At 43.0% G+C, this 19338-nt stretch overlaps 1 protein-coding gene across 1 annotated transcript in view; it reads right to left on the bottom strand.

Annotated features, from left to right (window-relative positions):
* Nucleotides 1-3384: 3384 nt before the first annotated feature.
* Nucleotides 3385-19338, bottom strand: part of AMER1 (APC membrane recruitment protein 1) — a 31499-nt gene continuing 15545 nt past the window's right edge. Inside the window, exon 2 of the mRNA XM_006169937.2 lies at nucleotides 3385-6936. Coding sequence (XP_006169999.1) covers nucleotides 3479-6838 — 3360 coding nt within the window. The 5' untranslated portion in view covers nucleotides 6839-6936 and the 3' untranslated portion in view covers nucleotides 3385-3478. The remainder of the gene's footprint in view (nucleotides 6937-19338) is intronic.

Below are 19338 nucleotides of genomic sequence, written 5' to 3' on the forward strand. Positions count from 1 at the left end.
AAAAATATAAAGCCGTAAAGCAACACACTGTCTACCAGGTTCCATATGCCTGAGTCACCTGGCATTTGTGTTCAGTACCTGGATATCTTCTGCTGTCCCTATCACAGGAGATAGAATGGACAGTGCAAGGAGAGGGGAAAGGAGGGCTCTAGGCATTTGAGATGCCAGCCCTCTACACAAGCAGCAGTGATTTTTGTGTCATCTTTGTTTTAAAACTGTAAACAGAACAACTTAAAAATAAAATATATCAGAAAAGAATTATTGATAAACATTGTTTTCCATGAATATAAAATGCAAACAATACAAAAATAGTTGAATTTTTAGATATATACATATATAAAACTTAGATGCAACATACACATGGGTAAACTTGAAGTCTCGCTCACCCCCTATGCCTTCCCTAGTGACTGGGCCTGGGGGATGAGAGCAGATGTGTTGGTGGCACTGGCACAAGTGGGAAAACCACACACAGTAGGATGAGGCGCATGCCCAGACTCCAGAGTATAGGAAGCTACTACTTTCCTTGGCACAACACTGAGAAGGGAGAGAGACTGGTGTTTATTGAAGCCTTTATCCCAGGAGGCTTGTGGCCTGGTACCCAAGCTGAGGCCAGATGGGCAGGAATGGCTATAACTGGGTCCCAAGGCAGGGCTTCCTTGGAGACTCTAAAGGACCAAGAAAATGGCAACCTGGCTGTGGGAGAGGCCAGCTAGGTGACCTTCTCTATCCACATTCACTGGTCCCAAAGACCAGTGTCATCTAGAAATTCTCAGGATCAGGGACATCTGACACTAGACAGGTCCACTGGGTAAAAAGATGAGGGCAGCTACCTCTTCTGAAGTCACATGAACCCTTGAAGTCACATTCAAAAGCATAATCCCAAAACCTTGCAATGGAGATATGGTGTTCATCTGGTCAAAGGCTAGGTATGGACATGACATTGACATCTTTAGTAGTTCGGGCATATTTGGTTCCAGCAAAGCAAGCACTGACCTGTGTTTGGAGAGGCCTGGAGCTTTGTTCAAAGTCCCAATGTCACCCTGTGCTGCCATCACATGTCTCCAGGCCAAATCTTCTTTCCTCCTTTAGGGTGCATTTGTGGTCCAGTCACAGGTTGCTCAGCTCTAGAGACTAAAAGGATCTTGTTCTTTCAGCTATGTATCCTGATGCCTCACTTCTGGTGGTGAGGATCCTGTTCTTGGGCTAGCCAAGATAGTGAAAGGAACTGTAGGCAGCAAAGCCACCTGGACCATGAACTCCTATTCAGATCCATGCTTTATTCTGTGGTGTGTGAACCTTCCAAAGCCCAGCAGAGTCAGGGCTATGACAGCTCCCTCAGAAGCAGTGCCTCTTGCTACCCTCCTGTCCCTGAGAGTAGCTATCAGCTTTTGGACATAGGTTGACCACCTGCTTTTCCTATTCAAAGATAGATTGATGGCCTTTCTTCAGAGGGCTCAGGAGGCTGGTGATTGCTCTACTACCTGATGTGGCTGGCACAGTCCACATGCAGACAGGAGCTCAAGCTGCTCTGAAAAGAGGCAAGAGGTGGGTTTTCCACAGTTGTAAAGGCATTTGGTGAAGTGTTTACTTCCTGTCAAACAGCCAGGCCACTTTCAGCCCCACTTTCCCAGAGCAGCTTTGGCAAGAGGCCAGATGGTTAAAATTTGGGCACCTCTCCCCTGGAATGCTGTGCTTAGGGTGAGGAGGGTCTTTAATTCTCTAGCTCCACAAGAGATGCATTTTTTTTTACAATGTATCTAAAGCCCTGAAGGGTTGGTGACATGCACTCATGTGGTATTTCTAGGGGTGCAGCTTCTACCAGCCAGATCTAGTCTTCATGGGGAAGGGAACTGGGCCAACCCCAATCTGAGAAATGGTGACAAACACCAGCATGGACATATCCTCTACCCAAGAGACAGTTTGCCCACACTGTTGCCTTGATTCAGGGGGCCAACAGCATCTGTCTCCAAGCTAAACTGCCCTATTTCAGGAATGGCAAGAGCACTGTTAACTTATCTGAAATGGTATGGAGATGGAAAGTGGTGGGGCAGGGCAGGAGGGGTAAGAATCATAATTTGGGTCAACACATCCAGGCAAAAATTGTTCCATATACCATTTCCCATAAAGAAATTAAAAAGGAACCTTCTTATAAGGATGATTAATGAGACTGAGCCTGGCAAGATTAGTCTGTTGCAACATCTGCCTGAAAGCAAGGTCTTCCCCATCAGTATTTCCAACGTAGCTTAACATGAAAACTTCATGGATGCAGGAGATGGGTGTCATTCATTCCAGAAAGGGTTGCAACTGCCATGCCAGTCTTGCAGCTTGGCAGAGTGAGGGTAGTCAGTCTTTCCTCCCAAGAAGCCTGGTCCTTTGATGATGCTGAACACTTGGCTAACTAGAATTTGAAAACACTTTAAAAAGCCAAGAACAGCAGCTGAGATGCCATTGGTATTCTGTCTCAAGAGTGCAAGTCTGGAGTCCAAATGAAGTAGTAGGCAAGGCTTAATTAGGAACGTTTTATGTTGTGGGGGAAGGCTGGGTGAGAAGCAGTTTTCTTCTCTAAGAAGGTGGGTTGCCTTGAGCTCTGCAGTTTGAAATCCCCTCTCTGGTTGGGACAAACAGACCTCCTTTTCCCTATACCCTGCAAAAATCTCAACCTCTTTAGCCAAGCCTAATTTAGGTTGCTTCTTTTCCCTTATATCTCAATTAAGAGACTGTGTTCCTTATAATGAGATTATGAAAGCTTGCTTTAGAGGAAAATAGAACAAAAATTCAAAAGCATCAGCAACTCAGGCAGTCACAGGCTTGAGAGGAAGAATGGGAAAAAAAACCCTATAGTTTCAGAGCTCAAGACTCTAGGGCAAATAGAACCTTGTTTTGTCTTCTGTTTGCAATTGGACGAATTTAATCACTCCATTAAGGAAATTGGTGTCTTTGTCTTCAATCCAAGCTAGGGCAGGCCAGGTCAAAAGGCCCCCACCTGGTTATGATATTCTATCACAATAGGCAGTGGAACACATGCTACTTGATCTCCAAGGAGTTAGATGGGATGAATAGCTTATAGTCATTTGATGTAATGTTGGTAGCTATGCCAAGGCTGAAAGGAATGGGAGTGGGGAGGATCTATACAATAATTTCACATTGCTAACAGTGAACAATGTCCTCCCAGTCTGTCCCCAAGTCAGAGGCAGTGCCGACCTGGTTGCTCACTAGTGGTTCATCATTCACTGGGAGGAGAGAGAGCAAGGGACACTAAGGGTTCAGCCTGTTTCAAAGATATATATATATATAAGATGTACTAGAGCTGAATGTAGCCACAGATGGCAGAAGAGGGAAGTGAGAGAACTCATAGGAGTTTTCCTTAGCTAAAAGGATTTTTCAGTTAAACAGCAACCCCACCCCCACCCCTCTGCCCAACCCCTGATCCCCATTCACATGCTCAGTCTCCATACCCCTACACTGGAATTGATGATGACTACTTGGCTAGGTTTCCATTCATGGCAGTGGAGGAGTAGCTGGTAGGGAGCAAGGCACCTTGCTCAGCCCTCTCCTTTGACAAGTCAAGGCTGGAAGCCCCATAATGAGTGGGCTGAGACTGGAGGGGCTCAGGGTGGACCCTAGGCAGCTGAAGGATGCCATGGGTGATGCCCACAGGCTTTGCCTGGAGCAAAGGGCCTTCAGAACTGGAGGTGCAACTGGGATCATCAATAGATAGCAGCACATCTCGAGGCTTGGCCCTTATGCTCTGAGAGGCCTGTGGCTGGAGGTTAACGAAAGGGCCCATGGGCAGGGGTAGGTGAGAAGGCCGAGCTAGATGAGGCCCAGATTCCCCAGGTGCCCTAGAGTCTGACCCTGCCAGCGACACTGACATGGTCACAGGAGGTACACAACAAGTTGTCTGCCCATATGGAGACTGGCTTGAAGGCCTATCCAACTGGCTAGGACTTATCCAGGAAGGAACTGGCCCCATTGGAAGAGGACAGGGAGCCCAGGCAGGCCAGTCATAGCCCCTTGGGGGCTCAGTATAAAGGGACAGGGGACTGACTCGACCCCATTCCCCTTCTTCCTCCTCTTCATCTGAATCTTCCTGCTGGGCCTGAAGCTCATCTAACTCCAGGTATCCTTGAGCCAGGTGAGAACTGGAGAACTCCTGCTCCAGAGTCTCTGCAGTGTCGAGTGAGCGGCTTCTCCTATTGAGGGCCATGGCAGCAGGTGGAGGACGAGGGTGCATGCCAGGTAGTCCCAAGTATCGAGGAAGGCTGCTCACACCCCATGGCAGACCTTGGTAGAATCGGCTGTGGTAGTTGTTGAAGGCATGTTTATGATAGTATCCTAGCTCAAAAGCTTCCAAGGAGGCTGCAAGGTCTTCATCATTGTGGAACTCAGGATTTTCTTCACACTTGCCTTCCCCATCCCGTTCCACATCTGCGATGTCAAAAGTCACCATGGGGGGCAGTTCTGGGAGGTTTTGAGTAAAGGATGAGTCAGAATCAGAGCTGCAGGACATACTAGAGAAGAGGTTCCCATTGCTGGTGAACTCTACCAGGGCCTGTGAGAAACTCACAGTGGCATTCCCTTCTTTTTCAACCTCCTCTTCTTCTGGCTCCTCAGGGGGTGAGTAAGTAGGGTAAGCCCTCCTGGGAGAGCCTCCAAAATTTGCTTCTTGCAGGTCTGGCTCAAACATGGCATCACTCTGGAAAAGCTGCATCAGGCAAGTCCTTGGATCTTTCTTGGAGCAGGTTCCCTCAAAACGTTTCTCCAGCGGACGGAAATCCCTCCAGTCTGGCTCACTGCTTGCTGTGGCAGGGAAAGCAGAGCTGGTTCCCTTGTGAGAAGTCTGAGATGCCCCTGCTACCAGACCCATGACTGATGGGCCTAATGGCCTCATCTGATACTCTAAAATGGGCTTCTCCTTCCAGGTCTGGGTGTCTTGGTCTTGAGCCTCTTGACCACGAGCCTCTTGGGTCTGGGCCTCTCTGGCATGAGCTTCCCAAGTGTGGGCCTCTCGGGCATAGTTCTCCCTAGTGTGAGCTTCTTGGGTATAGGTTTCCTTGGTGTGGGCTTCCCTGCTTTGGGTCTCTTGGGTACGTGCCTCCTGGGCCTCAAGCTGCTCCCGCCGAAGCTCCCAATACAACAACTGTTTCTGAATGGTTACTAGCCGTTCTTCTTCTGTCTCCATTGCCCCAGGTGGCCGGGAGGAAGAAAAGGGCTCAAAGTTCAAGAAGGGGTCAAACATCTCAGAGCTGTGACCATGGAGGTCATAAAGGCAGTCATCTTCAGGTGGAGAATTTTCAAGATTGTCATCTGGTTCATAGAACTCATATAGAGCATCTCCACTGTAGCTATCTCGGGGTAGGCAATCCCTATTGACAAGACCCAGAGCTTCACCTGAATCATCTTCAAATCCAGGTGTGGTCGAGTCATAATAACCTTCATCACTGTTGGGGGCAGACTCTTGCTGGTCACTCTGAGGAGTCAAAATTTCCCCAGCGGCTTGTCCAGGATAAGACCGTACTGGGTCAAGGAGCATGTAGCCCTGGTGGCCTAGGGATGTGGTAGGATGGTAGCTCAGATTGAGATTGGGTCTTAAATACATGTGGGCACTTACCCACAAATATTCTAAGTCATCATCTTCTTCCTCTTCCTTGAGTTCTTCTTCCTGTTCTAATTCCACCTCCTCTTCTTCCTCATCTTGCTCATTGTCATCATCATCTGGTAAGGCCATTTCCTCCCCACCTCCTTGGTAGGTCACCAGGCAGGAACTTCGTTTAGTACCATCTCGGTTGGCCCTTTGGCCCCCAGAGGCCATGCTGTCTGTCATACTGTCTATGTCCTGTTCTGCTATAATGTCGCCACAACCTGTCAGCGAGTCAAAGCTTTTCAGGGATGTGACATCCCCAAACAGGAGGCTCAGTTGGTCCCCTATGGGACCATTGGGTGGATTCACTTCTCCTGCCACTACCTTCTCCCCTGTTTCTGGGCTGTGAGGCTCCTCTAGTCTACTGGCTTCAGGGACAGGCTTGGGCTGCACAAGTACTGAGGCACAGGCCTCAGTGGTTTTTTCTGGATCTTTATAGGCTATCTTCTCAGTAGCTAGTGGAGAAGACTCTGGTACTGGAGAAACTTTTGGCTCAGGGACATCTTGGGGTTTGGCATTTTCCTTTATAGGGGCTTTGAAGATATCATCAGAGTGGGATAGAAGGGCTGAAATTACATGCTCATGAGGTCTCACTCTAGTCTCCTCAGGCTCCTTGGTCCTTGGATCACTCTGCTCAGTTCCAGTGACCTTGTTTTTCCGGTGACGACGGAGACTACTAAAAAAACCTTTTAGGCCTTTTTTTGTCTTGGATGCAGAGGGAACCTTCTCAGCTTCAGCTTTCTCTATGGTTCTAGTCACAGAGGTCTTCTGCCTGGAGCCTGTCTCTAAAGCCCCATGGGCACTCAGTGAGCTGGGAAATTGGGAAGGTGATTCAGGCAAAGGTAGGGAGAAGCCAATTCCTTCACTGTCAACATCTTCAAGGCCATGGGATGCTTCACTTAGGCCATCATGGGTCTTGCTCTTGCTGAGACCCTTCTTAGAGCTGCCTTTTCCAGAACTTTTGCTTCGTCCCCCTCCAAAGAAACTAGGCAGAGTGCAGATACCCTTCTTGCCACCAAAGAGTTTCATGGCAGTTTTCTTTAGCCTACCTGGGCCTGATGAGGAGAACTCTGACACTGGCCCATCTGTCACTTCAGGTACCTTGTTCTTGGCTCCTTTATCTGCCCCTTGGTTCTGGATATCCCCAGAGGCTGCCACTCCCTTGGCCTGAGCAACTTCATCCTTTTGAGTCTCCATGGTAGTGGGGACAACTCAGGTATGTTCAGCTGGAAATGCAGCCTCAGGCTTCTAGGCACTGATATAACATCATTAGTCAGGAAGCATCACAGTGGGGTCTGGAGGAGATGAGAGAGACAAAGAGAGACAGATACTGGTAAGCAAGCATCTAGGCTGTGTTTATTTTCACAGATGTCTGTGGTATCAGGCTTGAGTGAGACCAGAGAGAAATTAAGAGAAAATTTGGGGAAAATCTTAATCCACTCCATATGCTTGGCTTTCCAGGCCAGCCCCTCTGGGCCCCAAGGCAGAGAAACCCGCAGCTATCACTCATGCTCCCCCCTCCCCTGACCCAGTCCAGGCTACATTAAGTGCAGAGAAACATTGGAAAGGGAGAACTGTAGATGTGGAAAGACCCAGCAGTGCTATTGGCTAAGAAGAATGATCAATTATTGACTATCAAAGGGAAGAGAGGTAGGGAGAGGCAGGAAAAGGCAGGAGGGAGGTTAGCTCTAGCATCACAGAATTTTTAGAAGCATCTGGCAAAAATAACCAACTGAGTCCTCAGCGGGTTCTATTGAATCCAGGTCTCAATTTCACACTACCTTGGGTTCTCACTGACATTTTGCCAGTGGCCAGAAAGAAAATTAAACTTTAAATTTCATCTCCTGCCTTCAGGTTCCCTAAAATGCTTGCAGGACCATGCTGAGACCTTGAGACATGGTAGGAACCTGACAAAACTGCCAACCAGGGATGCAATCTAAGACCTGCTAAAATGACATGGTGGCCTCAGGAAAGGTACTCTCTGGACTTCAGTGTCCTCTACCCAAGAGGAAAACAGTGCCTCGCCTTTACAGAGCCTCTGTGGGTGGTGGGACTCTACTGACTGTCCTCCTGGGAAGAGATTTTAATGTGCCCCTTGGCAAGTAGAACCTACAAATTCCACTTTAGAATCATGAAATGGATTTTTTCTCCTCTACTCCATCTCCTCTTATTATTTTGGTCCCTATTTGGCTCCCATATCTAAGGGAACTTCTTAAAGGTCTGACCCTACATGATTCATATTTCTGGCCTGAGATAGGTTCTTAATGGCCACTTAAATAGATAACCCTGGTATAAGCCACACCCTTCTGGCCTAGGCTCCTAACCCTCCAAATAACCAAATGCCAACATAGATGAAATAAAGGCTAATCACCACCTACCCCAGCAATCCCTATCAAGTCTGGTGTATTCCAATGACTGTAAATGGTTGGTAGCTGAATCAGTGACCAGCCTGCTAAAACCCAATGACTCCTCCCTGGAAAGTCCCTCACTAGAACTCCCCTCTCTGTAGGGTAGCCACCATTAGAGAGGGGGGAATCTATGGTGAGGAAGGGAGATAAAATAGCTTCTGGGAGTCAGAGAAAATAGAGAGAAAGGCACAAGAGCAAGTACCACTGTGGACCTGGGAGCAGTTGGCTAGCACACTAGTCCTATGATTAGTTGTTATGGTAGTAAGACTCACACATTCACCTACAGTGGAAGAACATGGATTAGCACTAAGGGTGGAGAGAGGCTGGAAGCTATACTCTAGCCTCTGATCATTAGAGGAATCCTTTTTGGAGCCCCTATTAGTGTCTTAAAAGCATTAACTTTGTTACTTGTTTCCTTGCTTGGCTTGACACTTGAATCATCAGTGTGATCCAAACTTTCATTAGGAGCACTCTATAGAATTGAGTATTAAAATTGGAGCAAAATAATGGCTAATTTTCCAGAAAAGCGGGGAAAAAAAGAAACCTCAGCTGATTCCCTCTCTTCAGAGATCCGCACTTCCATTTGCTCAGGTTGGGGTTTTTTCTGTGTGACATATTTTGACATGATACTGTTCCAACTTAGCTGAGCATCTGACAAAGATAGCTCTCCCTCCCCTAAACACACGCACACACACACACAGAGTCATATACCCTATCACTCAGAGTTCTCTGCCCTGGGGTCTGATGGAGATAAAAGCCTTATTACCTATTTGAATCCCTCACTTTTCATAGCATAGATGCTTTTCACCTCAGTCTTGAAATTACTACCAGGGTTGTTATTATAGTATTATGGATGGGAGAGTTGGAGTGGCAGTAGTGGAGTTGTTTGTAAAATTGTATTCCTTCTGTGGCACGCATAAAATAAACCCGTCCTAAATATTAAGTGAGCTCAGCACTTTAAGACAGGCCAAGAAAGGGAAACACCCAGTCTTTGCTTTGGGGGAGCTCCTAGATGAAAAAACAGGGAGACCTATATGAAAAAGTTTGAAGGCCCAGCACAATGCAGGCCTGAAAGAATAGTTATTTCTTAAGCTGGGTAGTAAGGTACCTTGTTAACATACACACTAGATAAATTGAAAGGCAGAAAAAGGTACTTCCTGGGTTCAGAAAAGCTGCCTGGTGGAAGAGGCATTCAGTCTGAACCTTGTCGGGCAGAAGGAAGTGGAAATGGTGGTGATTTAGGCTGACTTGTCATGCTGGGTTTCGGGCAAGCGTTCCTGAGAACAGAAGGATTAGGTAAAATAAACCACAAAGAGCGTTGCTTTCTAGAACCAGGATGCTCCAGAAGAAGGGAAGTCCAATTGGGCCTTCTCCTACTCTTGTGCTCCTGTGCTCCCTGGGAATAAAGGCCATGTTACTCACCCTTTCCTGCTACAGGCAGCTCACTGTGTTGTGGAAGGAGTTGTGGGCCACAGGGCTGGGGTCTAGGCCTTGCCAGCTTCATGTCTGCCACAGAGCCCCTGAGCAGGTCACAGTAGTCCACTGAGCCTTGAGTACTTGGTAAGCTGTTTTGAGATCAAAATAGCTTCTACTTATTCCCTCACCTTCTCAAACCAACTGCAATGATGTGAGAATTAGATATGATAATGGGCATCAAAAAGGATTTTGTAAATGAAAATGTGTGGTGCAAATGCACAACATTGGCATTACTGTTATTATTACTCCCTTCTAGGTCAGATTAATTTCTTAAGAAGCAGCAGACCATGTTCAAAGAATAGAGGGAGGGAGGAGGGAAACGGGGCAAAAATATGCTTTATTGACACAAAAATGAAGTTATTTGCTGATGATAATGTACAGGGTAATGTCTTTGTCTTGACTGATATGTGCCATATTCATATAGGAAAAAACAATGTTGTACACTGTAAAGGTATATAATGATTAAATGTAAATTGAAACATAAAAAAATTAAAAAGCTTGCTCATATGGGAAGGTCATTCAATGTGGGGAGCTGAGGGACTAACTGCTTTGGCCCATGCTAAAGGAGAACTAGTTGTGAGGGGATTTTAAAGCAGTGCATGAGTATCCATACAAAGTCTTCTGCTAAGAGCAATTTTAAAAGCCTTCTGTGTGTGGTGAGGGTTGATGAACTGGGCAAGGTTGTTCCCTGGTATGGAAAATTCTCTCCCCTCAGTTTATACCTTCCTCCTAACCAGGCCCAGGGTCGTCTTTGATGGCAAGGGTCAGCATATACTGTCTTTCACCTCTCTGTCTTGTCTTTCCTAAATCTAAATCCCCACTCCAACCCCCAACAGCCACTCGTAGTATCTCTGGCTGTGTCCCTTAAGACACTGGGAAGGAGGTTGGCAAGGACCACCCATAGCCAGCAGCCTTCTAGTCTTGCCCTACTTAGCTACCTCCAACCCAGTCCTCATACTCCTTGCTACTCCACTAGGTCCCAAAGCTGTTTTCTTAATGGCGTATGCCACCTTACTTAGGACTACAAGAGTCACCAGGAGAGTGAAATGGGCAGGAAGCAAAAGAGATAGCATAGGATAGACTCTGGAGATACCCTAGGCTGGAGGTGGCTACTTTCATTGTTCCTACCAAGAAAAGTGATACTGTCAAATACAGGGACCCTCACTCCTTGGGTTTCTTAACCAGTGTGGCTGTCTCAGGTAGACTAGTGGGTAAGGGAACTCTCCCAAATTACTCTTTGGTCCCTGGCAGTGGCTGCTTGCTATAATTGCTGCTATAAGTTAGGAGTGGGATGTAGGAGAAAATGCTGAGGCCATCCCAGCTACCAGGGCCACTTCTCAAGCCATCTAAATCTAGAGGAAGGCTGGCCAAATACTGAGCTTCTTCCTACTCCCCTCCACCAAAACATAGGCAGGAGCCTAGCCATAAGTCAGCTTCAGAAATTCTTCTCTGGGAGGAGGAAACAGCTGCAGTCTGAACCATGCACATTCCCTACTGGGTCAGCTCAGTCAACTTAGAGAAGGCTGAGTTCAGGGAAGAAAGACAAGTGGGTGAATTTATGTAGCAGATCCAGAGGCATAGTTTATACCAGCTGTGGTTCCTCCTGATCTGTTCTATGCAGTCTTCCTGGAAGTATGCCCCATGCTGCCCTTCTCTATGTTGGGGGTAGTGGGGAGGGTAGGTGAGAATAAAAGGCCTACCCTCTAACCCCTATTGCCCCCAGAAGGTTGGTCAGTTCTGCACTGAAGTAAGTTCTGCACAACTGGGGGAAATTCAGCAAATTGTTACACATTTATACCTCAGTTTCTTGAACTGTAAAATGAGTGCCTACCTCTTAGGGGTATGTAAGGAGCAATGACAATGTATATAAAGTACCAAATAAAATGCATTACATTAGCAGAAGCTCAAAATACTATAGCGATTAATTTTATTAAGATTTTATTTGAGTCCTGAGCCTGGTCTGGGCAGGCCTTCTGAGTGAGTCTGTGCTTGGGGCTTGGGAGCCACTTAGGAACTGTTACACCACCCTGAATGCTGCGTTTGAGCAGCGTGTAACTCAATCATTTTCACCAAGTTATATTCCTTAACTTGCTACCACCTCATTAAGAACTGCACATTTGGTAGAGGAGTCAAGCACCTGGCAGAGACCCATGGCTCATCCCCTCTCCCACTTGCCTTTGAACTCTCCAGAGTGCAAGGGACACTGAGGTGCAGACATTCTACAGCTCATCACCTGACATATACTTCTGAATGCTAACACCACAGCTTTTTCTCAAGCACTCAGCATGTCCCTTCTGTCTTCCTTAATTAAAGTTCAGCAACTCTGTCCCAGGTATACCCATTATCTAGAAACTTGGAGGACTTTGATTCATCCAAGTCTAGTGACAACAGTTCAGGTTGCTGATGAGCATCAGAAAGGTAGAACAGCAGACAGATCACCAATCACTACTCCTGTACACCTTTGAACACTGAGAAATAAATCAAGGAACTTAGGAAGAAATGCATAAATCACCAGGACTAGAAACAATCACAGAGGCACAAGAAATAAGAAAAAACAAGAAAACATCCCTCCAACAGAAAACATCAATTCCTCATCACCCACAGACAACACAATGGAACTTGTGGAAATGTCAGATAGAGAATTCAGAATATTTAGAGTGACAAAACTAAATGAGATTCAAAAGAAAAGAGACAATGGGCTCAAGGAGATGAGGGAGTCCTTTCACAATTTGAAAGAAGAAATAGACACCATAAAAAAGAATCAAATGAAATTGTTAGAGATGAAGACTGTAATATAAGAATTAAAAACCTTCCTTGAAAGTATTAAAAGCAAACTGGATCACGCAAAAGATCGAATCTCAAATATAGAAGACAAAACTTCTGACCAAGAAAAAATTATCAAAAAGACTGAGAAAATAACCAAGAAAAAAAAAATTAGGACAATATAGCAGAAATGCTAGATACCATCAAACATCCAAACATACAGATAATTGGTATCCCAGAAGGTGAAGACAATAATAAGGGCTTTGATAATCTATTCCATGAACTCATGGAAGAAAACTGTCCAAACTTTCTAAGACCCAAGAAATACAAAGGACCCTAAAAAGAATCAACCCCAGAAGATCTTATCCAAAGCACTTCATAGCCAGATTGGCAAAAACCACAGACAAAGAAAAGATATTAACATTGGCAAGAAAGAAATGTCAAGTTACTCACAAAGGTTATTCCATCAGGTTAACATCAGACCTCTTGTTGGAAACAATGCAGGCAAGGAAGGAATAGTGAAATATAGTCAAAGTGTTAAGTGAAAAACAATTTCAACCAGGAATACTATACCTGGCAAGATTATCCTTCATATGGGAAGAAGAAATAAAAACATTCTCAGATAAACAAAACCTAAAAGAATTTATTAACTCCAGTCCAGTTCTTCAAGAAGTTCTGAAGGGAGTGCTAAACAAGGAAAACTAACATCAGATGGACAGAAATGAGAGAACAAAACACAACCAAGAAAATGGCTCACTTAATGATAGGAACATGTCTAGAAATATCTATAATAACACTAAATATTAATGGATCAAATTCTCTGCTAAAGAGACACAAATTGGCTGAATGGATTAAAAACAAACAAACAAACACAGAAACCCTCTATCTCCTGCCTACAAGAAATGCACCTTATATATAAAGACATACATAGAATAAAAGTAAAGGGCTGGATAAAGGTATTCCATGCAAATAGAAATAAAAAAAGGACTATAGTCAAGATATTGATTTCAGACAAAATGGGCTTTGAGACAAAAATTGTAAGAAGAGGCAAAGAAGGGCATTATACAGTAGTCAAAGGGCTAATTCATCAAGAAGACATAATGTTTATAAATATATGTCCACCCAGCAAAGGAGCACCTAAATACATGAAGAAAAGACTGCAAGAGCTAAAAGGAGAGATAGGTTGAAACACTATAATTGTTTGGGATCAATGTCCCATTATATTCTTTAGACAGATCTACTAGACAAAAAAATAAGCAGACAAATAAGGACCTAAACAATACTATAAATCAAATGAACTTGAAAGATATCTATAGAACTTTCTTCCCTAAGACATCAAAAATACATTTTTCTCACAACTGCATGGAATCTTTTCAAAGATTGACCATACGATACGGAACAAATCAAGCCTTTACAGATTCAAAGGCATAGAAATTCCAGCATCTTCTCTGACTGTAATGGAATTAAACTTGATATTAATTGAAGGAAAAAAATTCATGAAAATATACAAACACACAGAAACTTAACAACCTACTCCTGAATGACTTCTCAATGACTTAATAAATTAAGTCTGAAATGAAAAGATTTATGGAAACCAATGATAATGACTACATGAGTTGCCATAATATGGGACACTGAAAAGGCAGTCATAAGAGGGAAATTCATAGCAATTAGTGCACATAAGAAAAAAGATGGAAACTCGACAAATGGACAATCTAACATCATGTTTCAGGGAACTGGAAAAACTACAAAAAAAATCATGTGAAAATAAATAATAAAGATTTGAAAAGAAATAAATAAAATGGAAAATAAATGAATTATTCAGAAAATAAATGAAAGCAAAGGCTGGTTCTTTGAAAAGATTAACAAGATCAACACACCATTAGCTAGACTAAGATAAAGAAAAAGACATAAAGAAACCAGATAAATTAAATACGTAATGAATCATCACTATTACAACAAATATAATAGAAATACAAAATGTCATTAGAGGATACTATGAGCCATTATATGCCAACAAACAAGAGAGCATGGATGAGATGGAAAAAATTCTGAATGCATATAATCTACCAAGATTGAATGAGGAGGACATAGAAATCCTGAACACACCCATAAAAAGCCATGAGATTGAATCAGTAATAAATAATTTCTCAACAGGAGATTGATACTGAACTTCAGCTCTGAAATATTTATTTCCTTGACAAAAAATGAAGATTTTCCGTTGAGACTTCTTACTCCAGATTCATTTCTAGTGGGAAAGGGACAAACCCAGGCAAGCTCATCCTGAGATGGATACTTGAACTTCAGCTCTGAAATATTGATTTCCTTGACCAAAAATGGAGGTTTTATGCTGAGACTTCTTACTCCAGATTCATTTTTAGAAAGGCACAACCCCGGCCAGGGTCATCCTGAGGTGGATACTGGACTTCAGCTCTGAAATATTGCTTCCTTTGACCAAAAATGAAGATTTTCTGCTGAGACTTCATACTCTAGATTCATTTCTAGTGGATATGGCTACCTCTGCCTCCTTCTCTCCATTTCCCTCTGTCTCTCTCTGTCTCACCTCCTTCTGCATGCATCTGAATGCTCAGATTGAACTTCAAGAATTAGGAAGAAATTTGTCATCTATCAGATGACTAAAAATCACCACGGGGTCACAAGAAATATGGGAAAGCAAGAAAATTCCTCTCCTCCAAGGGAAAATAATAAATCCTCTTCATCCACAGACAGTACAATAAAATTCATGGAAATGTCTGATAAAGAATTTAGAATATTAATAATGACATAACTAACAGAGATGGAAGAGAAGAGAGACAGTGAACTTCAGAAGAGGCAGGAGAAAGGAGCTGACAAATACCAGGAGGTGAGGAAATTCTTGCGAGATCTAAAAGAGGAAAAACACACTATAAAAAAGAATCAAATGGACCTGGTAGAAATGAAGGCTATAATACAAGAAATCAAAACCTCCCTTGAAAGTATTAAAAGCAGACTAGATCATACAGAAAATTGAATTTCAGATGGAGAAGATAGAATCACTGGCCTAGAAAAATCCACAACGAAGACTGAGAAAATCACCCACAAAAAATGAGAATACTATACAAGAAATACTAGATATCATCAAACGTCCAAACATCCGGATAATTGGTATCCCAGAAGGTGAAGAGACTCATAAAGCCATTGATAATTTATTATATGAAATCCTGCAAGAAAACTTTCCAAATCTAGAGAGGCCTTCAAAAATCCAGACCCAAGAAATACAAAGAACTCCCAATAGAATCAACCCAAGAAAATCTTCTCCAAGACATGTTATAGCCAGATTGACCAAAACCACAGACAAAGACAAGATACTAAGAATAAAACAAGCTGTAGTGATTTTATGGGAATCTTTGTTTTACCTCTAAGGCACAATAATTGCATTAGTGTAGCATTATTATATTACTCTATTTACTTCAGGACAATAGTATTTTTATTCTTACCTAAAAAAAAAAAATTATAAATGGGGGGCACCAGGTGGCATGGTGGTTTAAGGTGCTAGATTCCTATGTAGTTATCCACAGTTCGAGTCCTGGACCTGGTGGCTTGACAATCACACTGGGCACATGTGTGTATGTGCCCAGAATCCCAGAAGGAAAATGGACAAGGGTCTGTGGCATGGCCATTTCCCCAGGGGATAGAGAGGTGATTTCTCACTTTCTCGCTCGCTCTCTCGCTCTTTCTCTCGCTCTCGCTCTCTCTTTCTCTCTCTCTCGCTCTCTCTTTCTCTCTCTCTCCAGTGAGCGCAAGCACCCATGGCAAGAACCTAAAGAAAACATGTTTTAATAACATGAAAATTTTAAGATAACTTATTTTGACACCATTGTTACTTTAACTCTACTTCATTTGAATATATATTAAATAGTCATCAAGATTAAAAATATCCTTGGGACCAGCTTAATGGCTATGTTGCTGGACTCCCACGTAGTCTACCGCAGTTCTAGTCCCGGACCCAGCGGCTTAAACACATGCCAGGCATGTGTGCGTGCGTGCTCAAGATCCCGAGAGGAGAATGGAGGAGAAGGGATTGCAGTGTGGCCATCCCCCCGGGGGGATGACTTCTCGCTTTTTGTCTCTCTGTCTCTCTCTATCTTTCTGGTGAGCGCACGCACCCTTTAGCAAAAACCTCTCTAGGGAACCAGCAGTTAGCGTAATGGCTATGTCGCTGGACTCCCATGTAGTCGACCGCGGTTCATGTCCCGGACCCGGTGGCTTAAAACTCACGCCGGGCGCGTGTGCATGCGTGCTCAAGATCCCGAGAGGAGAATGGAGGAGAAGGGATTGCAGCGTGGCGTGACCATCCCCCCTGGGGGGTGATTTCTCGCTTTCTGTCTCTATGTCTCTCTCTGTCTGTCTGGCGAGCGCACGCGCCCTACAGTGAAAATCTCTAAAAAAAAAAAACAACAACAACAACAAAAAAAAACCCTCTCTAAAAAAAAAGTTAAAACTGCTTTTCTTGAAATTACCAGCTGAACTTGCTATTGAAAGTAGTTAGATTATTTTAGAAATTGTATGATCAGTAAAATGTGTGTGTGTGGGGGGGAATGGAAAACAACTGTAGATACCATAGATAGTGTGGGAGAAGGGTGGGAAAGGGCAGAGGGTCAGAAAAGGGGTTTCATATAGTAACTAGAAATGGAAAATTATTGATGATAACATGCATGATTAAGCCACTATGCAGTATATTCTGGATGGGAAATCACATTTTATATGCAGTGATGATGCTTAGGGAATGAATGTAAATTAAGTTAAGAAAAAATTTTCAGAAAAAAAAATACGTATACAGTGCACTTGTCACTAGATTCTATCTTTGTCCATATTTTTAGTTTAAGGTATTCTGTGAATCAATAAAATGTGGAAAAAAGTTTAGTATGGAAAAGAGAGAAAGGAAAGGAGAAGGGAAAAAAGTAAAAGTATACTTAATTGACAAAAAATGAGAAGTTATTTGCTGATAACTTATAGAGTAATATCTTTGGTTGACTGACATGCATAGTATCTGTACTGGGAAAAGAAATGCTGTACACTGTAAATATGTGATTAAATGTAAATAAATAATTTATTTTATAAATTAAATAAATGAAACCTCCCAGGAACCAGCAGTTAGTGTAATGGCTATATTGCTGAACTCCCACGTAGTTGACCGTGGTTCGCATCCCGGACCCGGTGGCTTAAAACTCACGCTGGGCGCGTGTGCGTGCGTGCCCAAGATCCCGAGAGGAGAATGGAAGAGAAGGGATTGTGGCGTGACCATCCCCCCTGGGGGGGTTGATTTCTCGCTTTCTGTCTCTATGTCTCCCTGTCTGTCTGGCGAGTGCATGTGCCCTATAGCCAAAATCTCTCAAAAAAAAAAATAAATAAATAAACCTCCCAACAATAAAAAGCCCAGGTCCTGATGGCTTCACTTCTGAATTCTACAAAACTTTGGAAGAAGAGTTAACCCCCATTCTACCCAAGTTATTTTTAAAGATGCAAAAGGAAGAAGACCTCCTACATTCATTGTATGAAGCCTCCACAATCCTCATTCCCCAAACCCATAAAGACATGTCAAACAAAGGAAGAGTACAGACCAATATCTCTGATGAATACAGATGCAAAAATTCTCAACAACATACTTGCAAATTGTATCCAACAGTATATAAAAAACGATTATTCATCATGACCAGGTAGGCTTCATTCCAGGGCTTCAAGGGTGGTTTAAAATACATAAAACCATAAACATAACACACCATATCAGCAGAAAGAAGGATAAAAATCATATGATCATTTTGATAGATGCAGAAAAAGCATTCAACAAAATACAGCATACCTTCATGATTAAAACTCTTAGCAATTTTGGTATAGAATGTCATTTCTCAACATAATAAAACCCATATATGAAAAACCTATAGCTAACATTATACTGAATGGGGAAATGCTGAAAGCTTTTCCACTAAAAATTGGTACAAGACAAGGCTGCTGACTTTCTACACCCCATTTCAATATAGTACTGCAAGTCCTAGCCAATGCAATCAGACAAGAGAAAGAAATAAAAAGCATTCCAATAGCAAAAGAAGAGCTGGAATTATCTCTGTTTGTAGATGACATGGTTGTATACATAGAAGACCCATTCAAAGAAATGTGATATAATCTCTTGAAGATATTTTATAGTTTAATCAACTGGACTAGGAAGAAATGTTCACATATTGAAATATTCACTTTGTAAGCTAAAAAAGGTAATTGAATGCATAAAAAAAATGAAATTAAAAAAAGGAAAGAAAAGAAAAAGAAGATCCAAAGGTATCCATGAAAAAAAACTTCTTGGGACCAGCAGTTAGTGTAATGGCTATGTCACTGGACTCCCATGTAGTCGACCGTGGTTTGAGTCCTGGACCTGGTGGCTTAAAACTCATGCCAGGGAGTATGCATGTGTGCCCAAGATCCCATGAGGAGAACAGAGGAGAAGGGATTGTGGCATGACCATCCCCCCTGGGGAGTGATTTCTCTCTTTCTGTCTCTATGCCTCTCTCTGTCTGTCTGGCGAGCGCACGTGCCCTATAGTGAAAAATCTCTCAAAAAATAAAAAACTTCTTGAAGTAATAAATGAATAGAATAAAGTGGCAGGATACAAAATCAACATCCAAAAATCTATAGCATTTCTATATATGAACAACAAGCTGAATCAGGTAGAACTGAAGGAAGGAATCCCTTTTACCACAGCCACACAGTGTGTAAGATACCTAGGGATAAACCTAACCAAGGAACTCAAAGACCTTTATAAACAAAAACTACGAAAACCTTTAAAAAGATATTGAAAAAGACTCAAAAGAAAAAAGAAAAAAGGAAATACATCCCATGTTCTTATATTGGAAGAATTAATATAATCAAAATGGCAATTCTACCCAAATTAATCTACATACTTGATTTAATTTAAATCAAAGTTCCAGAGATATTTTTTCACAGATCTAGAAAAGATAATCTTAGAACTTGTCTGTCATCATAAAAGACCCCATATTTCCAAAGCAGTCCTGCACAAACAGA

The sequence above is a fragment of the Tupaia chinensis genome, unplaced genomic scaffold (genome assembly GCF_000334495.1).
Source record: "Tupaia chinensis unplaced genomic scaffold, TupChi_1.0 Scaffold147773_1, whole genome shotgun sequence".
Taxonomy (NCBI): Eukaryota; Metazoa; Chordata; class Mammalia; order Scandentia; family Tupaiidae; genus Tupaia; species Tupaia belangeri.